Source organism: Antechinus flavipes, chromosome 3, assembly GCF_016432865.1.
Source record: "Antechinus flavipes isolate AdamAnt ecotype Samford, QLD, Australia chromosome 3, AdamAnt_v2, whole genome shotgun sequence".
Taxonomy (NCBI): Eukaryota; Metazoa; Chordata; class Mammalia; order Dasyuromorphia; family Dasyuridae; genus Antechinus; species Antechinus flavipes.
In genome coordinates this window covers 175,577,706-175,603,898 of record NC_067400.1, presented here as the reverse complement: position 1 = coordinate 175,603,898, position 26,193 = coordinate 175,577,706, and the positions used below count along the sequence as shown (strand labels likewise).

Sequence of the window (26,193 nt, the reverse complement as noted above, 5' to 3'; positions counted from 1 at the left end):
CATAAAGTTACCAAGAAATAGGATATAAAAATTTTGTATAATAAAACAAAAAAGATGAGAAAAACTCAAATAGGACAAATAAATTGCTACTATGGTGATAGAAAAGATAGAAAAGATACTTGTTCTTATATCAATCACTGTATTAAATGAGGAAGATACCCAAAAAAATTCATTCTAAGAACAAGGACAAAAAGTACATAAATGAGAATATGCCAGATAAATACAGAGTATATAAAAATAATGTCAAAAGACATAATCCTAATGGAACAACGAGGCTATCAGAATAGTTTAGGAGAGAGGTGTACAGTCACCAGGGTGATAACTGGGAAGGAAGAAAAGAAAACCTCTGGGGGAAAAAGGTTGCTAAATAAGGAATTAAAAGATGTATAACTAAATGAATGATATGTGTGCTAAGCAAGGAGAAGAGTGATGAATGACTGAGCCTGCAAACTTGGGTGACAGAAAAGGGAATTTCAGGAAAGCAAAGGGTGGGGGACAAAGAAAGGATTGTGCTATCGACCACATTGAGATTCAAGTGCAACTGGGCATCCGGGTCAAAATGTCCAACAGATATTATGTGGGAATTGGGGAAGAGAACGCAAGAGAGAAACTGAGGTCAATATCCCCGGGGGGGGGGGGGGGAAGGGGGTTAAGCTTTATCTGTTTACAATTTGACATAAGAGGATGATATTTCTAAATCCTTAGGACATCTTCAATATTATGACAATTAAATATACATAGCCAGAGTTGAATATGAAAAGATAATATCTTTTTTTAAAAATGATGAAAAGAATAACGAGATAGAAATATACTGGAAAAAGGGAAATGGGAAAGTGGAATGGTGCAAATTATTTGCCTTAAGAAAAAGCTTTTCCAGTAGAAGGGAAGAGAGGGATGAGAGGTTGAGTGAGTGAACCTTATTCTCATTAGAATTGGTTCAAATAGGAGAGCCCATAAATACTCAATAGGGGTAGAAAAATCTATCTTAGCCTGAAGGAAAATAGGAGGGGAATGAAATATGGAAATGAGGGGTGATAAAAAGAACAGGTCATTTGAGGGGACTCAGTGGTCAATAGCAAAACACTTGAGGAAAGCCAGGTTGAAAGGAGAAAGAGAATAAATGGAGGAAATACAATTAGCAATAGTAACAAGATTTGGGTTTGGACTGCTTCTTCCCCTTTCCATTTTGGGGACAGCAGCTCCAATCTCATGGTTTGCAATCCTGTAATACTCTGAGCCTCTTGACTCAGATCCCCAATCCAGGAGAGAATCCACCATCCACTCATCTAGAGTGTCCCTACTGTGTGCCATTCATCAAGACTTCCTTCTGGCTAACTAGGTGCCACTCCTTCTCTTGGATCACTAAATCTTGACAATCCCAGGGTCCCCTTCAGCCTAAAGACAGACTAAGGGCACAGGCAGTGCTCTTACTTCTGGATTACATCACTGTTCTAGCTTTTGGCTAATTCTTCAGAAACTTCGTTTCTGTTTCTGAGTGTCTCTGCCTTAGGCCCCTACCTCATAGAGAAAAAAAGAGCTTGAGAGTCTGATCTCAAGGATGGTTAGAGAAAATCCAAGGTGACTGCCCTGCATCAGAACCTCAGCCATCTCTCTGGGAAATCACAGATCCCGGATAAGCCCCCATAAACTGTGTGGGATGGGGATCTGGACCCCCTTACCCAAATTGACTACTCAGAGACATCTCCAGATACAAATAGAATGCATTTATTCAATCCTTGCAAGGAGAGCAGACTGAGCAGTCCAGCATATCAATATATTTGTGGCCCTGGGCCAGAAACAGGGAGTGAGTTATATAGCAAAAGACTTGGGTTCATTGGGTGGACTAAAAAGGAAGTAACTATTGACCAATGGTCAGCAATGCTATCTACTTCTTATGGGACACGTAATTTCCTAAAGCTTAGATCTAAGGTCTGACCTTTTCTGCCCTTCAGCACTCTTCTTAGAGTGGTCATATGACTAGGCCTAGGGTCTGACCCACTCCATCTCATAGACTTTTTAAGAAATCTTTACCTGTTCCCCATTTAGCCCCAAAAAAGAAAAAGAGATGATTGTAGAAATGTACAAACTTGTTGAAAGTTAAAAGTTGAATTCATAATATTATTTCAAGAAAGATAATCAATCATTATATAATATTCATAGTTTCACATACAATCTTTTTTCTTTTCTATTGTTTTATTAAAATTATAATTTAAAAAATTTAAGTGGTATATGAGCTGTGTCTTAAAGAAAGAAAGGAATCTTATGAAGTATAAGTAGGAAATACTTTCTGCAGAAGAGCAATTGAGAAAACAAAGATACAGAAGCAGCAGATAAAATATCTTGTGGGAGGAACAGAGAGAAGACCATTTTGGCAGAATTGAGGAGTAATGCATAATGAATCTGGGATAATAGGTTAGGACTCTAGTGTAAAGAGCTTTAAATGTCAAACAGAGGAATTTTTATTTTATCTTGAAGCAACAGGGAGCCACCACAGTGTATTGAAGTAATATGGGCAGATCTGTTCCTTTAAAAACATCTGGCTTCTTTGTTCAAAGGGTATCATGGATTTGGAGTTGGAAGGGGCTTTAAAGACAAGTGGTTCTAGCCCTCATTAAGGAACTGAGGTTCAGAGACCTGCCTGAGATCAAACTGATAGTAACTAAGATAGGACATAAACCCAGGTCTTCCTGACTCCAAATTCAGTGCTTTCTCTACAAATGGGGAGAAACTTTAGGTAGGAAGTATAATTAAGAAAATCAAAGTGTTGGTTGTATGAATAGAATAGGATCAGATGTGAATGAAACAAATATAGCAAAAAAGTAGCAAATGATTATATATATGGGGCAAAGAAGTGTGAGAATAAAGGAAAATGCTGAGATTATTAATTTAGGAGATTAAGAATGATGGTATCTTCCACAGAAATAGCAAAGTCTGGAAGACAGGAGGTATGGTAGAGAAAGATAATGAGTTCAGTTTTGAATATATTGAATTTGGGATGTCTCTAAGATATTCAGCTTGAAATGTTCAATACAGTTGATAATTGTGGGTCTGAGATCCAGGAGAAAGACCTAGGACTACATATATATAGGGTCAGATGTGAGTGAAACAAGTACAGCAAAAATCTAGCAATTGATTATATGTATGGGGCAAAGAAGAGTGAGAATAAAGGAAAATGCTGAGATTATGAATTTAGGAGATTAAGAATGATGGTATCTTCCACAGAAATGGAAAACAGGGGGTATGGTACAGAAAGATATTAAGTTCAGTTCTGAATGTATTGAATTTGGGATGTCTCTAATATACTCACCTTGAAATGTTCAACACAGTTGGTAATTGTAGTTCTGAAACCCAGGAGAAAGAACTAGGACTAGATATATATATCTAATAAGTCTGTAAGTCATCTACCAAAAAAAAAAAAAAAAAGATTTAATTAAACCACAAGAATCTGAGATTACACCCCAAAAAAGGGTATAGAACTAAAAGAGATAAGATAAGGAGCCCAGGACAGAGAATATTTTGAGAATACCCACAGTTAGAAAGCAGCATGTTACAGATAATGAACTAGCAAATGAGAATCAGAAGGTACATTCAGATGGACAGAAAGGGAACCAGATAAAACAGTGCTGTTGGGGTTGAAGTTCCAGACCAGTGTTTAGAGGTATCTCAAAAGAATTTGTAGGCTCAGACCCATCTCCAAGTCAAGGAGCAAAGTTTATTATAATTGTAATGCCAATTAAAACAGGCTAAGTTCTGAGAGAACTAAGTAAAGAACCAGGATTAAGAAAATAAATTTACATGAAAAATATAGAAAAATAAAGTGCTTCATGTCACTGATTTGCTAATTTTATGACTTAGAGATAGAAGTGAGGAGTGGTCTTAAAGGTGGAGTTGAGAAATATTGAATTCTATGGCTCTGAGGTGAAGTTGCACCCCATTATTGAATTCTGTGACTCATATTGTCTCAGAAACTTTGTTCTTACTGACCAACAGATTATTATTTGACAGCTAGCATTATTTGTGGACTCCTAAGGCCAGTTAGCCTTAGAGTTATTGCTACAACTTCCCTAGGAGCTACATTACATCAGTGCTACACAAATAGAAGGAGAAAGCCCAGTGTCAAATGCAGAAGAGAAATCAAGAAAAAAAGACATTGAATTTGACAATTAAGAGAATATTGATTATTAGAAAAGATCACTTTTGATTGAGTAAGGAGGTAAGAAGGCAAACTGCAAAAAAATGATATTAAAAATCAGCAAAAGTCAGACCAAAAGAGCAATGTTAATTCCATATTATTAAATTTTAACAAGTTCTGAAGTCATGATTTGCCATGATATTGATCAGAATTCTAAAGTTTTTCAAAGTTATCTTTAATTGTTATCATATTGATCAATTTTGTATCAGTTCACATAAATCTTCTCAAGTTTTTCTAAATACTTTATAATAATGTCTTACAGGACAGAAAAATGTCATTACATTCATATATCATAATTCAGCTATTCTCCATTTTGAAATCTGATTTTATTAGTGAATCAATTTAGGTAATCAAGACCAATTGGATATAATGACATAGTATTCATTAAGCCCAGAACCATCATGTTATAAACATTATCTATTTGAAAAAAACAAAACTAAAACTAAAAAGAACTGGCATAAATTGTATTCCAGACCAGCATTTTATAGTACCATAAATAATCTCCTAATTGATATATGACCTAAAAATTAAAGGTAATATCATAAACCTAGTAGAGAAGAGATGATTTATTTTTCACAACTATAGCTAAGGAGACAGTTCTTAATTGAATGTTGGCTAGAGATGATCCTAGAAAACTATGGATACTTTTGGTTGTTTTAAAAAAGTTAACATTCGAAGAGTAATTTTAGATTGTAAACTCTGTGAGAATAAGGTCTGTCTTTTGCTTCTTCTTGTATTCCCAGATTTTAATACAGTGCTTGGCACAACTTAAGGCTTCCTGGCCTTGGAGTACCACAAACAATGCTGACCAATCTGTTGATCAGTAAGCTTTAGGGGAACTATCCCATACCTACCACTCCTCAATTGTAGCTCTGAGCCATAATAATAGCATATCAACCTAATCTTTGTTTCTCTTTTCTATGAAATTATCTTCTTGATTCTGACCCTTGGAAATTAGCCTGCTGTCAAAAAGCACAATAAATCTTTGCCGCTTAACCTGGAGACTGAGTGTGCAAATTCTTTCACCAAACTCATGACATCGACTTGGGGACCCTAATCTTGTTGGGATGTCTTCTACCTCAACAGAGGGGTCTTGGAACCAAAAAGTTTAAGAACTGCTGAACTAAGTTCCCTTTCCATCTCTGACATACCATAATTTTGTGCCCATAGTTTTCAAAGAAAAGAAAAAGCCTAATCTTTTAGAATTACTTAAATTAGGAAAATGGGTAAAAATGGAAATGTGTTGTAAATAAAATCTAAATATATGTAACATGAAAAATAACTTACTTGAAACAATTTTCTGCTTCTGGATAAAGCACATGATCATGAATTAGAATGTTTAATTATCTCCTTGCCTTTTCATGGACTTTCCCCAATGCCTGTAATGTATTTCCTCATCACTGTCATCCACTTGGAACTTTCTTGACAAAAATACTGGAATTATTTGCCATTTCCTTCTTTACAAATGAGGAAATTGAGGTAAACAGGATGAAGTAATTTGCCCAGATTTATGCATCTGGTAAGTATGTGTGACCAGATTTGAACTCAGGGAGAAGAATCCTCTTTACTCCAAGCCCAGCACACTGTTTACCGTACCACTTATTGCCACCCAGTTTCCTCTAGATCTCAGCTCAAATACCACCTCAGCTTGGTTTCCATTTCATTTCAGGTTTCACTTCTCTCTTCCTGGATTTAACTTCTAAATCCTGAAGCTCACACAGCCCTGGATTTCATATCAGAAATAGCTCTACCTAGTGATATGCTTGAGCTAACTTATACCACTCATACTGCATCAAGTATTTGCATCCTTACCTCCTTTCCAGTTTCTTTTTATGTATTATCTTTACCCATTAAATGTAAGGTCCTTGAGGAACTATCTGTCTTTCTGCTTGCATTTATATTCCCAGCACTTAGCACAATGTCTTGGACATACTAAGCTCTTAATACTTATTGACTTGATGTTTCACACATGGTCTTCTTTGATTCCCTTTAACTGCTAGTGTCCTCTCTCCAAAAAATTCCCTTGTATTTAGTATGTATATATATATATGTGCATATACACACACATATATGAGAATTCAGTCATCCATTACATAAATATCAAATAGTATACAAATGAAATGGTAATATTGTTCATGTATATATGAAGTAGCAGAAGCATACCATGATATAGCTAAACTGTTTAGTTTTTGAAGGTTTTTTTTTTATAATCTTAATGGTTGATGCAGTTTCAAGAATTTATTGGTTAGAATATATGTAATTTCTGGCCACAATCCATGTCGTAGATTTACACAGAATCCTGAACTAGTTGTCTATATCTTGGGGAAGTCAAGATGATAAGAAAAGGTAGAAAGATATTCTTATATAGTCAGAAAAGTGAGAGAAACTGAAGCCATTAGAAAAGACAATAAGGCCTTTGCTATTACAATAATCTCTGTATGGCTTATAGTATTGCCACCTGTTGGTCATATTTATGTGTGTATATATATTTATATCTATAAATTTTTATATTTATATTTATATCTATTACATATATATAGATAAGTTATATATGTGCATTTATGTATATATGTTATTCTGATTAATGGATTCCTCAATTCATTAATTACATAATTTCAAAGTATGCCACCAATACTGCAGTCATCTATTTATCGGACTTATTATACTGTTGAAGGGAAATCACCCTAATAAGATTAGTCAGTGTCCTGGATTTGGAGAAATAATTCACACCCTCATTCTCCAAGTTAAAGGACAAAGATTTATTATGCTGCTTTACAACAGGCTAATTTCCAAGGGAATTTTAGCAAAGAGTCAGCATCAAGGAGATAATTTTATAGGAAAGAGAAACAAAATTGTGGAGTGGTAGGGGTGAGGTAGCTCCCCTACAGCTTATTGACCAACATATTGGCCAGCATTGTTTGTGGTACTCCCAAGGCCTTTAAGAAGCCTTAAGATTTCTCAGATCTTGCTACATCCTCATACCTCTTCAATATTACCTTGGGCTCTTCTGGAATGTCAGGTTCTAATAAACTCTTGTTTTCTCTAACCTAGAACCATTCCAACTATCATCTACATCTCTGCCTCCACACACACATACAGACACACCAGAACCTTGGACTCTATCCCTGAAACTGAATTGTGATGGATAAGTTTTCACCTTATCTTGCCCAGAAACAAGACACGGATACACTTTCTAGTCACAGTTTTCAAGCCATATTGACCAATACTACTCCACCCCTTCCAGTTCCTATTTATGTGGTATTTCTTGAGGGCAGAGGCTATCTTGCTGGTATTCCCAGGACTTTTAGAAGTGCCTTATACATAATAATTAATAAGTGTTTTCTCTATCCAGCCAGTCATCTTTCTATTCATTCTGTCTATTTATCTATATATCTGTATGAGTCCACTTTTGTCTGTAGATTACAGAAAGCAGGGGAATGAAGTCAGTTGGGTAGCTCTGGCAGCACCATTAATTATATACCTAACACCACCTACACAATCTGTCACACTAAGAAGCCAAGGTCATTGGTCTCCACCCACCTAGACAATATGCCTTCCTTTGTTATGCCAACAGTAAAAATCCTGTTGCTTTAGTAAGAATATATTCTGAATGATGAAATACTGTTTCCTTAAATACTGAATTATTCCACACTTGGTAGATATTCAAATAAGTTCCAATGTAAATCTCATCAAAGTGAAGCAAAAAAAAACAAAAAATTGATTTTTAATCCTGTTATATAATACACAGTGTATAAATGGGTTACACATCATTAGTAGCTGATTTTGATTTTGATAAACAGTCTTCTCATTTTCAAAGTCATTCTCAAAGAATGGCTTTGTTATGGAGAATAATGGGAATGTGCCTCACAAGCTTTTGAGAAGAGTTAAGCATCCTGAGCTAGAAATCAAAACTGGAGATGTAAAAAATATTTTAGAGAATTTTAGTTTGAGGAAATGAATATATAGACTAGAAAAAACTTAGATTTCTCAAGCAGCTAAAATAGTATAGCTATGAGAGAACCTTTTGGGTAATTGAGTATGGGTCCTGGAGTGAGAATAGGCTATTTTAAGTAAAGTGATAATAGACTTCAAAAAGTCATGTAATTTGACTTTTTTTTTTTTTTTAACTGAAGAAGAAACTTCAATTTATATAGATAGGAAAGCATTTAGTGGAGATTTGAATGCATCTGCCTCTAATAAGTCTTTTTCTGATCTTCCATACTATATCTGAAAGTCTTAGGTACAGCTTGAGTTTATACAAAAACCAAATGTATACAAGCATTGGTTTCACAATTCTGGTGACGTTTACTGTGTTAAACCAGGCTGTATCTGATCTACGATTATGGATTTGTTTCACTCAAACAAGATCTATGATTCTATCAACTCAACATATTTTAGGATGAAGGGAATATAGACAGTACCAAAGTGTTAAGAAGATTACATTATTTTTACTCATTTTAAGGACTTTTTATTTACATTAGGTAGTACAGCAGAGTTGATAACTTTGAAGCCAAAAATAGGTATGTTCCTAGAAGGATTAAGTATTGTTTTCAACACAAATTGACTAATGATCTTTAAAATATCAATTAAATTCTCAGTATTTTAGGCAAGACTGTAAGCTGTAAAAGAAGATCTTGACCTCATTTGATCAAAGTTCTCTGACCTGAGAGACCTCTGCACCCAAAATAAAAATAATTACAGGAACAATTTTATTTTGGATTCTTAATCTAGGAAGTCTTTCAGCAGGGAAAAAAGAAGCAATATCTTTTCCTATTTCCAAAGGAAGCATCAATCATTTTTTTCCTTCATGGACCTTCATGGTAGGCAGAGCTGACGTCAAATCTGGCCTGACACCTCATAATTGTGTGACCCTGGGTAAGGGAGTTAAACTTCTCGTTTTCAGTTTCTTCATCTGTAAAATGGAAATGATAATATTTACTTCCAAGAGATGTTGTAAGGATAAAATGAGGTAATACATGTAAAGTTATTCATAAAATTTAAAGTACTATACAAATGCTATGTTTTCATTTTATGTATGTATATATTTATCAGCATCATCATTATATACACATCACTTTAATCAGTAAAAATTCTAATAATACTTAAATGAACAGATGATTTCATCAAAATGAATAAATAATATAAGTAACAATCAATGATGTCTTCTTATCCTATAAGATTCCCTTCCACATCCTTTCAGAGATCTCCTTTAAGTCTTTTATTATTTCATATTAAATATAAAAACTAATACAACACTCTGGCTGGCTGTTGTTTTTTGGACTCACCCTTGGGCCTACTAGTCCTATTTTCCTCTCGGGGGCAGGTTTGTTTCCATTATAGTACAACTGCCTATAATCTAGATATCATACAATTTTATGACCTTCCATTCCTAAAATAGTCCATGTACCATGCTAGTATGGCTAGTAATAACCTTGAAAATTTAATGTAAATGTAGCTTAAGTGGAAATATATAATGGTCAAGAAATGTTTAAAATGAAAATTAATTCAACAAAGATTTCCTTAGCACAGGAGGAAACCAGAAACTCCAGAGATGAAGCCATAGGAGCTGGTGACTTTTGCCAATCCCCGTCTTTTCTTCCATGGATTACCATGGTTCATGACTCTAGAGTTAGCTTCTCTTAAAGAAGATCATCAGGTTTCTTTCCCCACTCTAGATTTCTAAGGAACAATTTTAATTTTGGATTGTAATCTAAGAAATCCTTCAGCAGGGAAAAGAGAAGTAAAAAGATTACCATGTTACCAACATGAATCAGGTATATGATAATCAGGTACCCAGATTATCAATATGAATAAATTATATCCCCAAACATAGAAGGGGGAAGCAATTTTTATTTTAAAAAAAATACAGAGAATTCCAATCAAAAAGGGTTATATTCAAGCCTCATTGGGACATTTGCAAACTTCTTTGTGAAAGCTGCTGATTAATACTTTTGCATTTCAAATTTGTGAGCTTTTTGTAGTTTCTCTCAGTGTAGATGACTTTTCCCCCCAAGCAGTTGTGTAATGGCAGTTATTGCCACTGAAATTATTTGAATGGCTAATACTCTACTGCATAGGTGACCTAGAAGTGGAACAAACAGATGTCAGATATCTTTTGGATAGCACTATGATTCTGTACCAAAGTTTAAAAAATACATAGAAGATGGCCTATCCTTGGTACAAGCTTACTTTTGTAGTTGTATAATCAAGTATGACTCTTCATGACTCCATTAGGATTTTATTGGCAAAGATATTGGAGTGTTTTGCCATTTCCTTTTCCAGTTCATTTAAGAGACAAGGAACTGAGTCAAACAGGGTTAAGTGACCTGCATCTAGGGTTACACAGCTAAGAAGTGTCTAAGATTGGATTGAAGTCAAGTCTTCCTGACTCCAGGCCCAGGCCACTCTATCTATCCTCTGTGCCACTTAGTTGCCCTCAAGAGGTAACACTCATGGCGTGCAACTCCTTGGGCCTTGGGACAATGTAGCTAGGAGAATAATCCTTGAAAAGCAAGGATTGTCATCTTATTGTACCCATGGTGACTCAGAACAGCAAGCAATTTAAATGATTCCTATAGTTAATAAAAAGTAGTGGAGGATAGCTTTGTCTGAAGCAAGATGTGGGAGTGGGCTCATTTTTCCCATTAAATACTTATTTGCAAGGTAGGCAAGACTAAGTGTTAGACACTAAATTAAGTATTGGTGAATAAAAATTAAAAGTCAAATGGAACTGACATAATAAAAGTAAATCCTAGAGAGAAAGAAGAGAGTAGAAAAATGTGCAAAAAAAGAATGAGTCTGGAAAAAACACTTCAGGTTACAGAAAGAAATCAAATCATTTATCAAACAAAGGAGCATTTTTCTTCATTGTCAAAAGTGAGTGAAAACAGATAAAGCTTTCTCAAAAGATCAAACTAATCATGCGATCCCTATTCCCAAAGATCTGCAGAGCCAGAAGATCAGGTTTTGGCCCTAGATTGCAGGAAGTCACATGATCTCTAGGCCTGCAGGTCTCTAAAGGTCATACTAGCCTAATTCAGCTACAGGTGTTGTGCCACAGTTTCCTTTCATTGTCCTGCCTCAGTTTCCCTAAATTGTTCTGCCTCAGTTCCCTGAATTGTTCTGCCTCAATCCCCCTCGTTGCAAACCCCCTGCCTGACCATTAGGACTGAGATAATTAGGTCTGAGAGCCCTGACCATTAGCATTCCATAAGCAGATAAGTTACTAAGAGACATGCTTACATATCTCTTGTTCCAGACTTTCTGTCTCTAGTGACTACACTCTTCATTCCCAAATTATCAGAATTTATGGTCTTACCCCAAACCTACCAAATTGATATCCATTCTTGGAAATTCCTGCACTCACGTGTTCAGACTTCACCCTTTGCTTCCCTGATTACTCGGCCATATAAAAATCATTGGAATCTCACATTCAATGCTGGATTCTTTGAGCGGAAAGTCCAATTCAGTTCTGGAATGAATAATGGATTTTGATCTGCCCCCCAGAAAAATCTCTTTCTCTCAGAAACCCAAATAAAATATTAAAAATTCTCTAATCTCTATTTTGCCTCAGTTTCTCCAGCATTACACAGGAAGTGATATGACCCATAGGAAGCAGACAATATTGGTGACTACTGGTCAATGATGATTACTTCTTTTTAGTCTATCAGATGAAAAGACTTGTGTCTTTTGCTATTTAATCAGTTTTACTATTTCCGGCTTGTCAGGTTGGGCACATGTTGGGAGCTGAGATGCTTCCCACGTGTGCTTGGGCCTCTCCCTGCAGGGACTAAATAAATGCTTTCTCTTTGTACCTGAAGATGTCTCTAATGAATTCATTTGGGGAAGGGGGTCTAGCACCTGTCTCACACAAAAGGAACTAAGCAAAAGGCTTCTAACTGAAATAAAAAATTTACTTATTAAGTTTTAGATTTCTCTAAATTAGATTTCTCAGAGAGATAGGAGAAAGGAAGAACTTAAACCAAGAAAGTTGAATTTTCTAACCAGAGCAACCAGAAGAGAAATTTCATCTATTAGCAAAGGCTTCTAGGCTTGAAATTGATAGAGTAAATAAATCAACTTATTACTTAAATTATCACTTATTACTTAAAGTGATAAAATGCTTAGATACAAGTCTCAATTAAACAATTTAGATTAAATGGAAAATGTCCTTCCATCAGTTGGAGTGACATTAATAAGAAGGGAGTTCAGATTGGTTGAGGAAACTTAGATGAGCTAAGAGTCATAGATAAAACAGAAAATTCAGAATCCAAGTTATTTGAGCAACTGGCAGAGATAGAGACTCCAGTGAGCAATAATGAGGAGAAAGAGTTCCAACTAACACCCTCCCCCCCAAGAAGGCTTTATTTGGGGAATAACAAATCACTTCATCCTGATCTTGATCTCTCCCATCATCCATTGAGTAAAGAACCTTGTGAATAATCTCTGATGTTCAGAGGCCTTCCCATCAGCATCCCTAGAATATCTGGCAGCCATGTTTACATTAGACACCAAGGACAGACTTATAAGTATCCACAAATCTACAAAGATCACTACTCCCCCTCCAAAAAAGAAAGAACATATCGAAATAAACCTTTTGAGCACTCCCAAAAAAAGGAGAAAATAACTTCCAAGGATTAGAATCTGTAAGTTGCCTCTTTGCCACATATGCTTATCTAAGCTTTAATACATTTTCCACTGGACTCTACATATGCTAATGAAAAAATGTCACAGGCATTGGGGAGGATGTGTTATACCAAATTTTCCTTTCTGAAAACTATTTGAACTTGGCTAACTAAAGAATATCAACTGATAATTATGGCAGGAAACATTAATGTAGGCTTAAAGTCTATAATTCTAGAAGGACATTCCTCAGTACCTCAGAGATACCTGTGATCCCTGAAAGGATGTAATAGTCAAGGTCTGAGAACCAACTCCTTAGGTCAAGTGGGAGTTAAGATAGCAGCTCCACAGCATCTAGTGAAGCCATGCCTGCAAAAGATTCATGGAAAAATCATCATTTCAGGACGAGAAGCAAAGTGAGTGTCACTACTGCTCAGCAATTCTCTCTTTCCCCCACTGAGAGGTAACAAATTCAGGGTACAAACTAAGACTTTTTTGTTGTTACATGACCAATGATGGAATTTGTTTTGCTTGATTATGCATATTTATTATAATGAACTTGTTTTTCTTTCTTTTTGAATGTGGAAAAGGGAGCTAATAGAGAAAATAGGTACTTGTTAATTTAAAATGTTAATTTTTAAAAATGAGAATTTATTAAACAATTATTATGATTCATTTAAAAGTTTTCAAATACTTACCCATGGACATAAATCTATTAAGTTTAAGAGATGGATTTAAAACCCAGGTTTCCTGACCCTAATTTAAGTACTCTTTTGATAAAGCCATGCTGAGTTTCATGATGAATGAGAAACAACATGAAACAAGCTTTAAAAGATACTTGTGAACAACTTTAGAGGACTTTAGATGCTAAATTGAGGATTTTTCTTTTTATCCTAAAAGTAATAGTTATTTTAAAATTTTGAGAAGGGAACTGATCTGATCAAATGTGTCTTTCAGAATCAATTTGGCTGCACTGTGAAAGTTTTAACAGAGAGGAAATGGTTTATTACTGAAAGAAAAGTCATTACTGACTCAATTGCCAGCATACAGATAGGCCACTATCTTAATGGATCAATTATCTAGATTAAGGAAAGAATTTTAAAAAGAATAAAAGAACTAAAAATTATAATTAGATATGGCATGCAAATAAAGCAATGAAAACAAGACAAAGTTAAACTAGTTCTTGATGATGAAAAATGGGATGTAGAAGAAAGAAATAATGAAGACATCAGTTATAATAATTTCATGCTGAATTCAACCAATACAAGTAAATTGCCATAATAATGGGACTAAGAGTCTGAAAAGCACCATAATCAGCAAACCCATGATTTGTCAAGAGAAAACATATAATAGCGAAAGGCAACACTGTTTTAGAATATGAACTCATTTGTATAATCTTACAAAAATGAATGATGGGAATATTATTAGTAGTATTTCTTCATAAAATAGAAACAATGTAGAATAAAACTAGTTTAGAGTAAGTTTTGTGAGAGACTGAATTAAAGCAAAGTAATCCAAAGGATACATAAGGATGAAGCTAGAAACCGGACAACAAACAGATGAAATAAGGGAAAGCACTACAAACAAATTCATTTCAGTTTAAGGACAGTAGAGCCATCCTACTTAGATTCTAACATCACAGTTCAGGATATGTTTTTAGAAAAGGTGGAAAGGGCATTAAAAAAAAACACACACACATACAAATATGAGGAAAGCAATAGTATTAGACCAACTATATACTAAGGAGATCTGTGCTCATGATAACAAATTTGTGAATGTGTTGAAGAGAAGTGATTCACAAAGTATCAGAAGGAAGGAAAAATACTAACAATTACTTCGATGTGACCCATTTTCTATATTTGCCCTGTAGTGTGCTAATCAATAAGCTCTAGCATCCATTTAATAATACATCAGTCTAAAGAGTAGACATTTGATATTGACATGGTTTATACATGTAGACAGTAAGGTCAAACTTTTTAGAATGGCTGAACAAGTTGTGGTATATAATTGTGATGGAATACTACTGTACATGAGAAATGATGACCTTAATGATCTTAGAAAAACATGAATAAATTTGCACAAAATAATAAAGAAAATGAGTAAAATTAAGAGAATGCTTTATACAGTATCAATATTGTTTTAAATCACTTATGAATAGATTTGCACAATATAATAAGGAAAATGAGTAAAATTAAGAGAATGCTTTATACAGTATCAATATTGTTTTAAATCACTTTGAGTGACTAAGTCATTTTGACTATAATACCCAAATTAATCACAAAGGAACTATGCAGGAAGACACTATCTGCATCCAGAGAAAGAACTCATAAATAGAAGAGTATAAAGAATGGTTTTGTGTGTGTGTGTGTGTGTGTGTGCATATGTATATATGTGTAGAATGGTAGTTTTCTCAAGGTGGTAGGGAAGAAAGGAAGAAAAAAGAAGTAGGAAGAATATTACATAATAACATTATATATTTAAAAGGAATAGCAAGTTATATGTATTAAACTTGAGGTTTCATGTAAAATCATTTTTCCTATCCTACTATGTTATAGAAACATTTTATTTAAATGCAGAATAAAATTTAAAAATTTTTATATAGAATGGTTATGACCTAAAAGACATTTCAGTGTTCCAGGTCATTTTGAAAAACAGTAGCTTATGCACCATCTACATATTCTTATCATCCTTATCAAGCTTTCAAGAACTAATGCGGTAACTTCCTTGAGAAATTAGTATCACCTTTATATTGGAGTTTGAGATGAGATTATATGATAACTTGTCTCTGCATGAAGTTTGGTAGGACATGAAGATGAGTGAAGATCCAGTTTTAGAAGACCAGAAGTGTAGCCATTGGCAACCAGAGAGAAGGAATAAGTAATAAATTTTTACCTCTGGTTGGCTAACCAACTATTGTATCTCTTTCCAATCATTTCCTATCAACTATATGCCCAAATGGAGATATTTTCAATTTCCTTTACATAGATCTTTCACAGTGTACTGATGAGTTTGGGAGCTTTCTTTTTTTTGTTTTTGTTGATGTTAAGCTTGATTCCTAAGAAGTGTATCTTTTTGTTCTATTTTGTTCAAACTCTTCAAACTGTCATAAAATTTTTGAGAGGCCAACCATTTAACTAATTTCTAATCTATTAAAAGAATACTTATTAGCTTTCATCTCACTAGCTTGTTCATCAAAAGTGAGTTCAATAATTAACATGCAAAATGCCAAATAGAAGAAAATTAATTATGTTTAGATAGCAACAGTCTAAGAAATAAAATTATTCTCTTCACACAATTAGGACTATACAAAGCTGTGTGTGTGTGTGTGTGTGTGTGTGTGTGTGTGTGTGTGTGTGTGTGTGTGTAGAGAGAGAGAATCTTGTTAATTTTTGTTAGAAAATCTTTAATAAAAAACCTTATATATTACATGAGAGAAATTGAGAGGAAAAGGAAATTATCAATAAGCTAAGGAATCTAAAGATCAAAAGATATAAGGGGGGAAATCAGGAAGTGAATATGTGCAAGAATAATCTAATGTTTCAGGAGGAGAGCAATCTTATTCCTTCATTAGTAAGACAATATTATAGGAAGTGGGCTTATACAAAGGAACTTCTCTTTGGTGGGGAGAGTAGAGGATGGAATGTTGGGGGAGAAAGCAGAAAAAGACTTTTGGGATATTGAGAGAGTTAGAATAGATCATTGGCAGAAAGAATAGATTTTGGAAATTGGAAGATGGATACCACTAACTAAAGAGAATGATCTGGTAATATCACAAAACAACTTGAATAAAGAGAGACAAATGTCTTGAAATTCTCCAAGAGGTGGAAGAAAACTGTAGTTACTTCACTATAACAACTTCTCCAACTTTTTAATTCTCACTAGGGGGTTAGGAAGTAAGGAAGTGATTGAGATAGATTTCAGCATGTCTGGGTACTGGTTGAAGATGGAGGGGGAGGAGGTCCGAGTTTCAGAATGAAAATGGTGTGACATCTTCCCAGTACCAACAGAACTCTGTATTTTCTATTCTCTGCTGATTAAAGAAACACAAATACAGACAACTTTAAAATTTATATTCATAAAATGGCAAAATTAGCTATATATATATAAAGTTAAATAATAAAGAGTTTGCAACTAAACAGGCATAGTTAGAATACATGTGGTCACCTAAAATGGCTAGGGTACAAGCCTGACATGTACCATGGGATGTACACTGTTAGAATGTCCCCAAATCCAGCAATATATTCTTAACCTAGTAATGTCATTGCTAGGACTTTATCCAAAACAATAAAAGGAAAAAGACCTAAACAAAAATACCCAGGACTATTGTTTGAATAATAGCAAAAAATTCTCAAAAACAAAAACCTTGATTGCTATATCCAACTATTGGAGAATAATTGAATAAAATATGACATATTAACACAAGCAGAGAGAATTTGTATATAGAAAACCCCCAAGTGAGGAAACAATGAAGATCACCATCATCACTGTAATAGAAGCTTAGAGAGTTGCCTAAAATACTAAGAGATTAAGTAACTTGACTAGGATAATGCAATAAAGGCAAGGCATTAAACCTGGTTCTTCTTAACTTCAAGGCCAACTCTCTAACAACTACACCAATACAATGAAAAGTAGATTCAGAAATGAAAACTTTTTTTTTCCTAGTCTTACATAAGAGCAAGAGCAGCTTGCCTCCATTTTCTTAAAGGTAACAATCTTTTTGACACTGCTAACAATATTGACAGTGGAAAAGGTCTAGAAAAAAATTAGTAAAAGAATTTTCTAGGTAGCCCCAGGAAATAATGATCCCATACTCACATCCATATTCCAACCCTTCCCTCATCTATTGTTGGAACTGCAGATTTGGAAACATACAGTAGCCAGACCTAAATGTAACAGAAGACTGAGCTAGGCTGGCAGAAGGAAAAAAACTGGAAATAGGACTGGCATAGTTCTCTTTGTATCCCATGCTTAGTATAGTTCTATTTTATGATAATTTTTTTTTTATTCTGTCTTCTGGGGACAGATAGTTGGTACAGTAGATAGAGCACCAGCCCTGAAGTCAGGAGGACCTGTGTTCAAATCTGGCTTCAGACACTTAATACTTCCTAGCTGTGTGATCCCAATTGCCTCAGCAAATAAGTAAATAAGTAAATAAATAAATAAATCTGTCTTCCCCTTTAGAAACAAGAAATATTCTAATGTATCCCTCTTTCCTAATATCTTTTTCTGGGAAACTTTTAAAAGGCTAGGATAATCATAACATCTATTTAAACTCATTATTATTTTGTTAGGGTTATTATTTTGAAAATTATTTTCTTCCAAACTATTAACTGATAGGGATCTATAGTATAATTATAAAAGCTCTTTGTAGTGGACATTTCTTTGTTCTAGAATTAACATAATGCAATTTACTGCATTAAACAGAGTATTTTCTTTGGAAGTTGACTTCTAGCTTATTATTATGAGGCCTTCTTATACATGGGGGAAAAAAATGAAAGCCATTTGTAATCATTTTACATGACCATTACAAATTCGACTTTCATGTTCTTATTCATTCTATTATTCAGAAAATCACACAAAGCACATATCATCTCATCTCATCAAATCTCATTTTACAGATGAAAGAAACAAAGGTCTAGATAGGTTGAAGTGATATGTCTAAAGTCAAACAATGTGTTTGTGACTTAGATGGCAATAAAACCCAATTTTTCTTAACCCAAATCCACTGTCCTTTGCATCTCTCCTATCATACTTAAATGATTAGCCATTAGCTTTACCTGCTACGGGGGGCACAATTGATGCCAAGCTTGTAATCATAAAGACCTAAGCTATATGACCCTAGACAAATCGCTTTAATGTCTTTCAGCTTCAGTTTCCTCATCTGCATAAAGGATTTAGTTAAGATTAGGACCAACCTCATAGTATTGCGGCGAGGTTCAAATGAGATAACATATATAAAACTATTTGTGCATCTTAAAGCACTGAACAAATGTGAGCTATTATTTTTGTTATATCTCTCAGTTCAGCTAACTGGCCTTCAAAACTTGTGAAATAACTATAAGATTGATGATCTACCCAGGAAAAAAATAAGTGGTTGAAGAATCCCTGCTATTCAGAATATGACATGTAGGTGGATGGCTAACATATAATATATAACATCCTTGAAGAAGAATCATGTTTGTGTTTGTATCTCCAAGGTCCATCACATTCTTGATACTGATTGCAATAAATGCACTGCAAATAAACAATGAAGTAGGCCCATGATGCACTATGAATGTGGTACTTGTGAATCCTGGACAATGTGTTAGAAACAATGAATTAGTGAAGTAATATAAAAGCTGTGATTTGTAGCATTTATTTTGATTTGCTTGTCCCTCAATGTTAAATGGTAAAGCTTTGGCTGTTCGTAGAGGAGCAAAAGAAGTATGTAAGTAAGGGACAGCTAGGTGGTACAGTGGATAGAGCACTGGGCCTGGATTTGGTCTTGGACACTTACTAGCTATATGATTTTAGGTCACTTAACTTCTATTGCCTCCAGGGGAAACAAAACCAATATGTAAGTAATAATGATGAGACAAGGAGTCAAGTGAAGAAGGATGTCAAGGACTTAAAGGAAAAGAGAAAACATAATAATTTACTTCTAAGACACTGAAAACTGGAACTGAAAAAAAGAACTCAATGTCAGGAATATAGAGGTAAAGGAAGAGATGATTTGGTCCCTTTCCCCACCATTTGATGTAATCACAGAAAATAATGAAGTAATGATATTTTCTTAAATGCAAAGACATAGTAACACTCTGTGATCCCTGTGGAAGTATTAAGATGTTTTCCTTGGCAACTGGAAGGGGAACTGGACCTTGGCCAGGTAAAGATTAGCTTGAAGACCATTAAAGGTTTGAGCTCACCAGCTTTGTAGCTAGTTCAGAAAGAAACCATCAGGCAAATAAGAATTCAGCCCCTGAAGAGGAATCATTCCATCACTTAGAAGACTGGAGAAGAAAAAGAATCCTCTTCCCTCTTAACTATCCACCCAAGTCACTCGTGGTACTTCGTTATGGAGCTAATCATCATGGTTCTCTTTGAGAGTGAAGAACACCACTACCAGTAGATACTTCATTCAATTGAAAGCAGAGGCATACACTAGAAATAGAAAGGCAATTACTTGAGACAGGAAAGAGCTTTAGGAATCAGGATTTCTGACGCAAAGAAGAAAACTCACTCTAGACTTAAGAGAAAACAAACCCTGGCAAATAAGAGATGAACAGTGACCAGGAACAAGCCCTCTGGGGGAAAAGAGGTGGAGGATGAGAGGCAGAGTGATGGAGAGGATATTAAGGTCCTATAGTAGGTATGGATTTCCCTGACATGATGTGTTCCCTCAGTGCGTGCCTCATTAAGGTACTATTAGTTTATATTCAGTCTTGCCACAAATATTGTATTGCATGAGAATGCACCTCAGGTTTCTGAAGGGAAATGTTTTGTACTCATTGTTCTGTGATATCTTAGTATATATCAGTGCTTTGAACTAATTGGATCTTACCTTACTACCAGAGGTAAATTAGTGGGCAATCATGAACTATAATTTGGGAGGTCAGGGCCCAGACTATCCTTTGAACCTGTGAGAAAGTCCCTGAAGTAGGTAGGATTCAACCTACAAACCTGTTTGTGACAAGTCTGGGAGGCTTCTGAGAGGGAGGCAAGATTTTCTCTCCAACTGACTCAACAGCACTTCACTAGACTGTGCAGAAATTCCAAGTTCTCTATGTTGTCTATAAGTCTAGTAGTCCTTACCTATATCCCTGCTCTACAATATACACTAAGTTAGCTACCATTAAGGGAAAAAAAAGTCAGAAATCTGTGTCAGAAACAAAGCATGTTTGGGAAAAGCTCCATCAATAAGAGCCTAAGTTTTTATCCAGTCTGAAGTCTAAGGCTTGTACTTCAAGGATGAGGGACTGAATCCCAAGTCCAGAGTAACCAAGACCTCATTTAATAATTGGCACTACTACAAGGCATAGATTAAATATTATCTGGGATCTGTGTTTATCTCTAGTCTATTCTTTTTCTTCTGCACAAAAGGAGCTATGGAAACTAAACAAAAAAGTGTCTTTCAAAGAATTTCAGAATTCTAATTGAACTGAGTAGTATTGGCAGGAGGAGAGGCTGCCTAGATCTAGAAGCCACAAGTCTACAGCTTCGTAATAAGCTGTATACAAACATATTTATCTACATACAAATATGTATAAACACATATATTTTATGTGTGTGCACATATACACACACACATATATTTAAACATACATAGGTATATAATCATATATACACATGTATATTTCATTTCAACTTCATTGTTTCATTCATAAGTACATGAAATGAAATTATCATTTATTTATATGTACATAGAAAACTGAAACAAATGAAAATTTATACTTATATATATACATTTCATATTTATACATGAAATGAAACAAATTAAATGGAAATGAAATATATATATATATATAGAATATAGCTATATAATTTGTAATATATGTATGATTATATATAATGGTATATGTTCTTTTTACCAAAAATAAGATATTCCTTACAAATAGGTAAGCTCTATTTTTTCCTAAGCGGAAGAACTCTATTATGTGGAGTCTTGGACTCAGTAAGATATAACAAGTTCAAATAAAAGATCAGGTTTTGTCTGTAAGATGGGAGTTTAAGAGTTGTTTTAATTGGGTAAATCCCATTAACATTAACATGTCTTCTAATGAAGCCCACTCAGAGAAAGACTGGATACCTCTACAATAAAATACTATGGCAGCCAGGTTCTGGGACTCACCCAGATTTTGATTCTTTCTGTTGAATAGGAACAGGTAAATAGAGAACAGTAGTACCTACTAGTTTGTGTAACCACCTATCAGAGAAATGTATAGCTGGAAAAGAAGAAATGCATAAAAGAAGCAAGAATAAGGGTTAACCACCTTCACAGCACATCACACAGACCTCTTGTGGTGAATTTATAGGAAGACACAGGTAATTAACAGTCATTTAGGATGGGCAAGCATAGATAGCATTCAGCATCTCACTTCATAATAAGGAGTGGTGGTAGTAGACTTCGAATCCAGCATTCTTTTCTTTTTATCAGAAGTTCTCAAAGTTTCAAAGAGGTAGTCAGGTCTAATTGTACAGGAAAGTTACAAACCTTACAAGGTGTCCAGATTGATGAGTGACTCACCAGTTGTGGGTCCTATATTCAGATATAAATATTGCAGTCAATTCTATTTTTTTTTTTTTCTGATTTTGTTGGCAATTCTGAAAATTAATCTTCGGGGGGTGATGGGAGAGATCTACACCACCATCCATCTTCCATTATCCCTTCCAAGTGCAAAGGTCCATGAACAGAGCAGAAAATTCTTCTTTGCTGTCACTTATTTATGCTTAATGTCACCTAGTGTTTGTTTGTTTGTTTTTTTCATTTTGGAATCCCTTAATAGATTGCACCCGAGTTACCTGAGATTAATCTTTGTGAGTTATTTTAAGACGCATTAATATACGACATTCTCTCCTATTACCTGACTTTAGCGTTGTGTGTGTGTGTGTGTGTGCCTGTGTGTTGAAGTGCCTTTTCGGCAAAGTGATTTGGTTCTAGGTGAGCTTAGCCTTTCCGGTCTGTGTTTATGATTAAGTGACTTTTGAAAAAGTGGTTTAGTGTTGAGGGAGCTCAGCTCCCCCAATATATATGTGTGTTTAAGAATCTTCTTCACAAAAATAGCTTGTGGTTGGCTTAGTATTAGCCCACCTCTCAGACTCCTTTTCCCCATCTTTTCCTTTCCTTTTTGGGTATTCTTTCTTCAGGATTCACTGAGCAAACAGGAGGAACGCAGGAAGAAGCCCATTACAGCTCAGGGCCTCCTCCCGGAGCTGAAAGGCGGAAGAAGGAAGCGCCAGCTCAACCAACAGACAAAGCCGAAGAAGTGGGAGGGCGGGAGGGCGGAGCAAGAAGGGAGGAGAACCAGAGAGGCGGGGCCGCGGTTACCGCGGTAACACTGGGGGAGGGGAGGGGCTGCGGTGAAACGTCACCCTTGACTCGCTGATGGATTCTACGTCATCTGCGGCTCTGTCTCAGCAAGTGCTGGAGACGGAAGTGAAGCCACTGCGGTAGTGGTGGTGGGGGTGGCAGCGGCGGCGGCAGCTACCGGCTAGTCGCGGCCAAGGGGGGTGTACGCTCGTGTGTGTGTGTGTGTGATGCCGGCGTGGACATGGAGGTAAATCTATTTTCCGGGCTGTGGGATGGGGGAAAAATGGTGGTGCCTGCGACGTAAACGTCCCTCTTTTCTCCCCCGCCTTTCCAAAGCGTTCCCAATGTCGAAGGCCTCCTCCGCTGACTCCCGAACCCCTCGGTGGCTGCCTCTGCCCCGCCCCCCATTCCCCCTCTGGCCCCGTGTCCTTCCTGCCCCTCCAGCCCCGTATCAGGAAGTTACCCGGTAGTGACAACCTCTCCCTTTTTAAATATTCCCTCATCCCTGCCCAAAGCATCTCACCCGGTGTCGCACCTTCCCTTTTCCCGCCTACCCGCTATATGCCCAAGCCCTTACCATTGTCTTTAAAGGAGTACAAGGTGTCCCCAAAGTCTTGGTGCAACTTTAAATTATTAAAACTTAAGACTGGTTCTAGGAGATAGTTTTATTTATTTATTTTTTTAACTTTATCCTTCTAGTCCCTTTAAAAGAATTCAATTCTGACAACTCATAGGTTTGAGTTTGTCTTTCTTGCAGGATCCCGGGCAAGATGTGGTGGCCTCACCAGCCACACCTGGGGCTGGCAAATCTAAGGTAAAAACAAATAAATAAATCCTAACTTTTGTAGAGTACTTAGCAAATTCTATGAACAGTTTCACATCTCTACTTCTTAGAATCTGTAGCTTCCTTTACAGCTTAACTGGAATCTTGTTGCTTCTAAGGCCCTCACTACTCAAATAACTTTGCATTTATTTCCCACATTTGTTTTTTTACTTTGTTTTCCCTTCAGTAAATTCCTTGAGAAGCTTGTTTGTTTTTTTTTTTTTTTCCCCACATTTCCACACTATAACTCAGTGTTTGGAATATAATAAATGCTTGTTGGATATCTGAAATTTTAATTGAGAATTGAAAGAGAGCACAAGGGCCAACCCCATTATTTTACAACTTGAAAACAGGAAGAAAATCCTTAGGAACATCTTTACTATCTAGTTTTTAAGATACATTTGACATGTACTTTTTATTTCCTAATTGGCAGAGATTTTATCATTTATGTTGATGTTGTAACTACTGAAAGAACCTGTATTCCCAAACATTAAGCACTCCAGTAAGATAAGTAAAAATCAAAAGACTTGGGATAGTTTTCCTAAGTTGTGGTATGATCCTTAGTTATGACTTATATTTCAGATGTCTGTTTCTTTTTCTGTAAATTAGGGTGTTGGGTCACATGACATCTAAGGTTTGGTTCTCTCTCTCTCTCTATGTATATATATATCTGAGAGATCAGTAATTTCTCCACAAAAGTCTTTATGAAAGCATCAAGTTGTTGATAGTTGTCCTAACTTGTCTCTTCTTTTCCTTGAATTTTCTTGGAGTTCTTGAATTTTCGTGTAATCAGACTTCATAGTTTCTTAAGCTCATGCTTGAGAATGACCTTTAAAAAAAAAGCTTCAAGATTCTTTTTATAATTGTTTAAAAAGTAAACATGGAGCTAAGAATAGTGTTTGCTCAATTAACTTAAAATTTTTAAGAAAAGCAAAAGATTTAAACATCAATGTAGAACTGCTTTTAGCAAAACATTAAAGTATTTTTTTCTTTGTGGTATAACAGAAATATAACCATTTTAACAGAATCTGTATACATTTCATTTCAGTTGGAAACATTACCCAAGGAAGATCTCATTAAGTTTGCCAAGAAGCAGATGATGTTGATGCAAAAAGTTAAATCAAGATGCACAGGTAATTGAATTGATAAAATGTTCATTTTTTAACTAACCAAATCTTCATTTTCTTTTTTTTTTAAAGCGTATAATTGCTAATATTACACTGACTTGGCTCTGGTCCTTGATAATACCATGCAAAACATATAATTCTTCCCAGACTGTCTTATGGAATTTAATGCCATTTACGTTTCCACCCACTCTAGACTTTGATGTTTTCATTATCTCAACACACTAAAGGCAGCTGCCTTTGTCTGATTGAGCTGAAAAAATATTAGAAGGATAGAACAAAGCTTGTTTGCGATGAGTGGATATGAAGATGAAGGATGGAAAAAAAGAAACAATGAAATAATTTTAAAAATTTAGGACTATTTTAGAGACTATCAAAAAAAATTAGAGAATGAGGATCTAATGAGATAATATTAAAACATTTAGTATCTGGCACATAGTTATAACTATATAAATATTATTACTTATCATTATCATTCAGTGACAGCGCCTGAGTGCCGTTTTCAGTTTCTCTTTTCCTCTTAAAAAAGGAAATCTTTCTTTAATGTAAATACTTATATGTGTACCCATTTCCTGAATTTATAATGATTTCAAAATGTCACCATAAAACTTAATTTCTTAATAGAAAAATTGCTAGTTTGGGTTTCAGTAATATGTGGATCAAGTTAAAAAGGAGAATATTTTAGTTGGAAAGAAAGGGTATATGTGGCTATGTTTAGGTTTGTATATTACCTGTTAGATGCTGATCTTAGAGCACCGAGTAGGTTTTAAGTTGTTATTATAAGTGTTGAGAAGGGAGGAAGGATTGAAAGTGTTGCCTTGCCACTTTTAATTTTAACTACTATATGTTTTACAAAATGCTCTAATAGAATCTCTATGCAATTTTTTTTTTGCTAATTTCTGAATTATTTTGTTCAAAATGTAATGGCAAATTTTTAAACATTTTTTTTAGAATTAGAGAAGGAGATTGAAGAATTTAGATCAAAACCTGTTGCTGGGGGAGCTAATGATGTAATTCAGGTAATAGAATATTTCTGAATAGTACTGGTGGGATTGTTTTTATACATATTTACTTTCATGGGAAATAAGTCATGTCTAAGGGGACATAGGTTGGCAGCTTAGTTTATTGGGGGGAAAAAAACCACATAAATCAGGAGTCTTGAGTTCTAGTCCTGGTTCTTCTCTGATACAGGAAAAGTCACTTAGACTTTTAATGCCTCAATTTCTTCATTGTAAAATAAGAAGAGTAGACTCTAAGATCAGTAATTATTCATGTTTTTTGGATCTTGAACCCCTTTGGTAGTGTGGTAAAATCAATGGATCCCTTCTTGGAATAATGTTTGTAAAGGTATAAATATATAGAATTATAAAGGAAAGCAAAAATTAGGAAAATAAATGTGTAATTTTTTTTTTCTATCCAAATTCAC

The 26,193-nt window shown here is 35.1% G+C and overlaps 1 protein-coding gene across 1 annotated transcript in view; it reads left to right on the top strand.

Annotated features, from left to right (window-relative positions):
* Positions 1-22,906: 22,906 nt before the first annotated feature.
* The window catches only part of GCC2 (GRIP and coiled-coil domain containing 2), a 59,903-nt gene continuing 56,616 nt past the window's right edge, over positions 22,907-26,193 (top strand). Inside the window, exons 1-4 of the mRNA XM_051984285.1 lie at positions 22,907-23,067; positions 23,578-23,634; positions 24,692-24,776; positions 25,719-25,786. Coding sequence (XP_051840245.1) covers positions 23,062-23,067; positions 23,578-23,634; positions 24,692-24,776; positions 25,719-25,786 — 216 coding nt within the window. The 5' untranslated portion in view covers positions 22,907-23,061. The remainder of the gene's footprint in view (positions 23,068-23,577; positions 23,635-24,691; positions 24,777-25,718; positions 25,787-26,193) is intronic.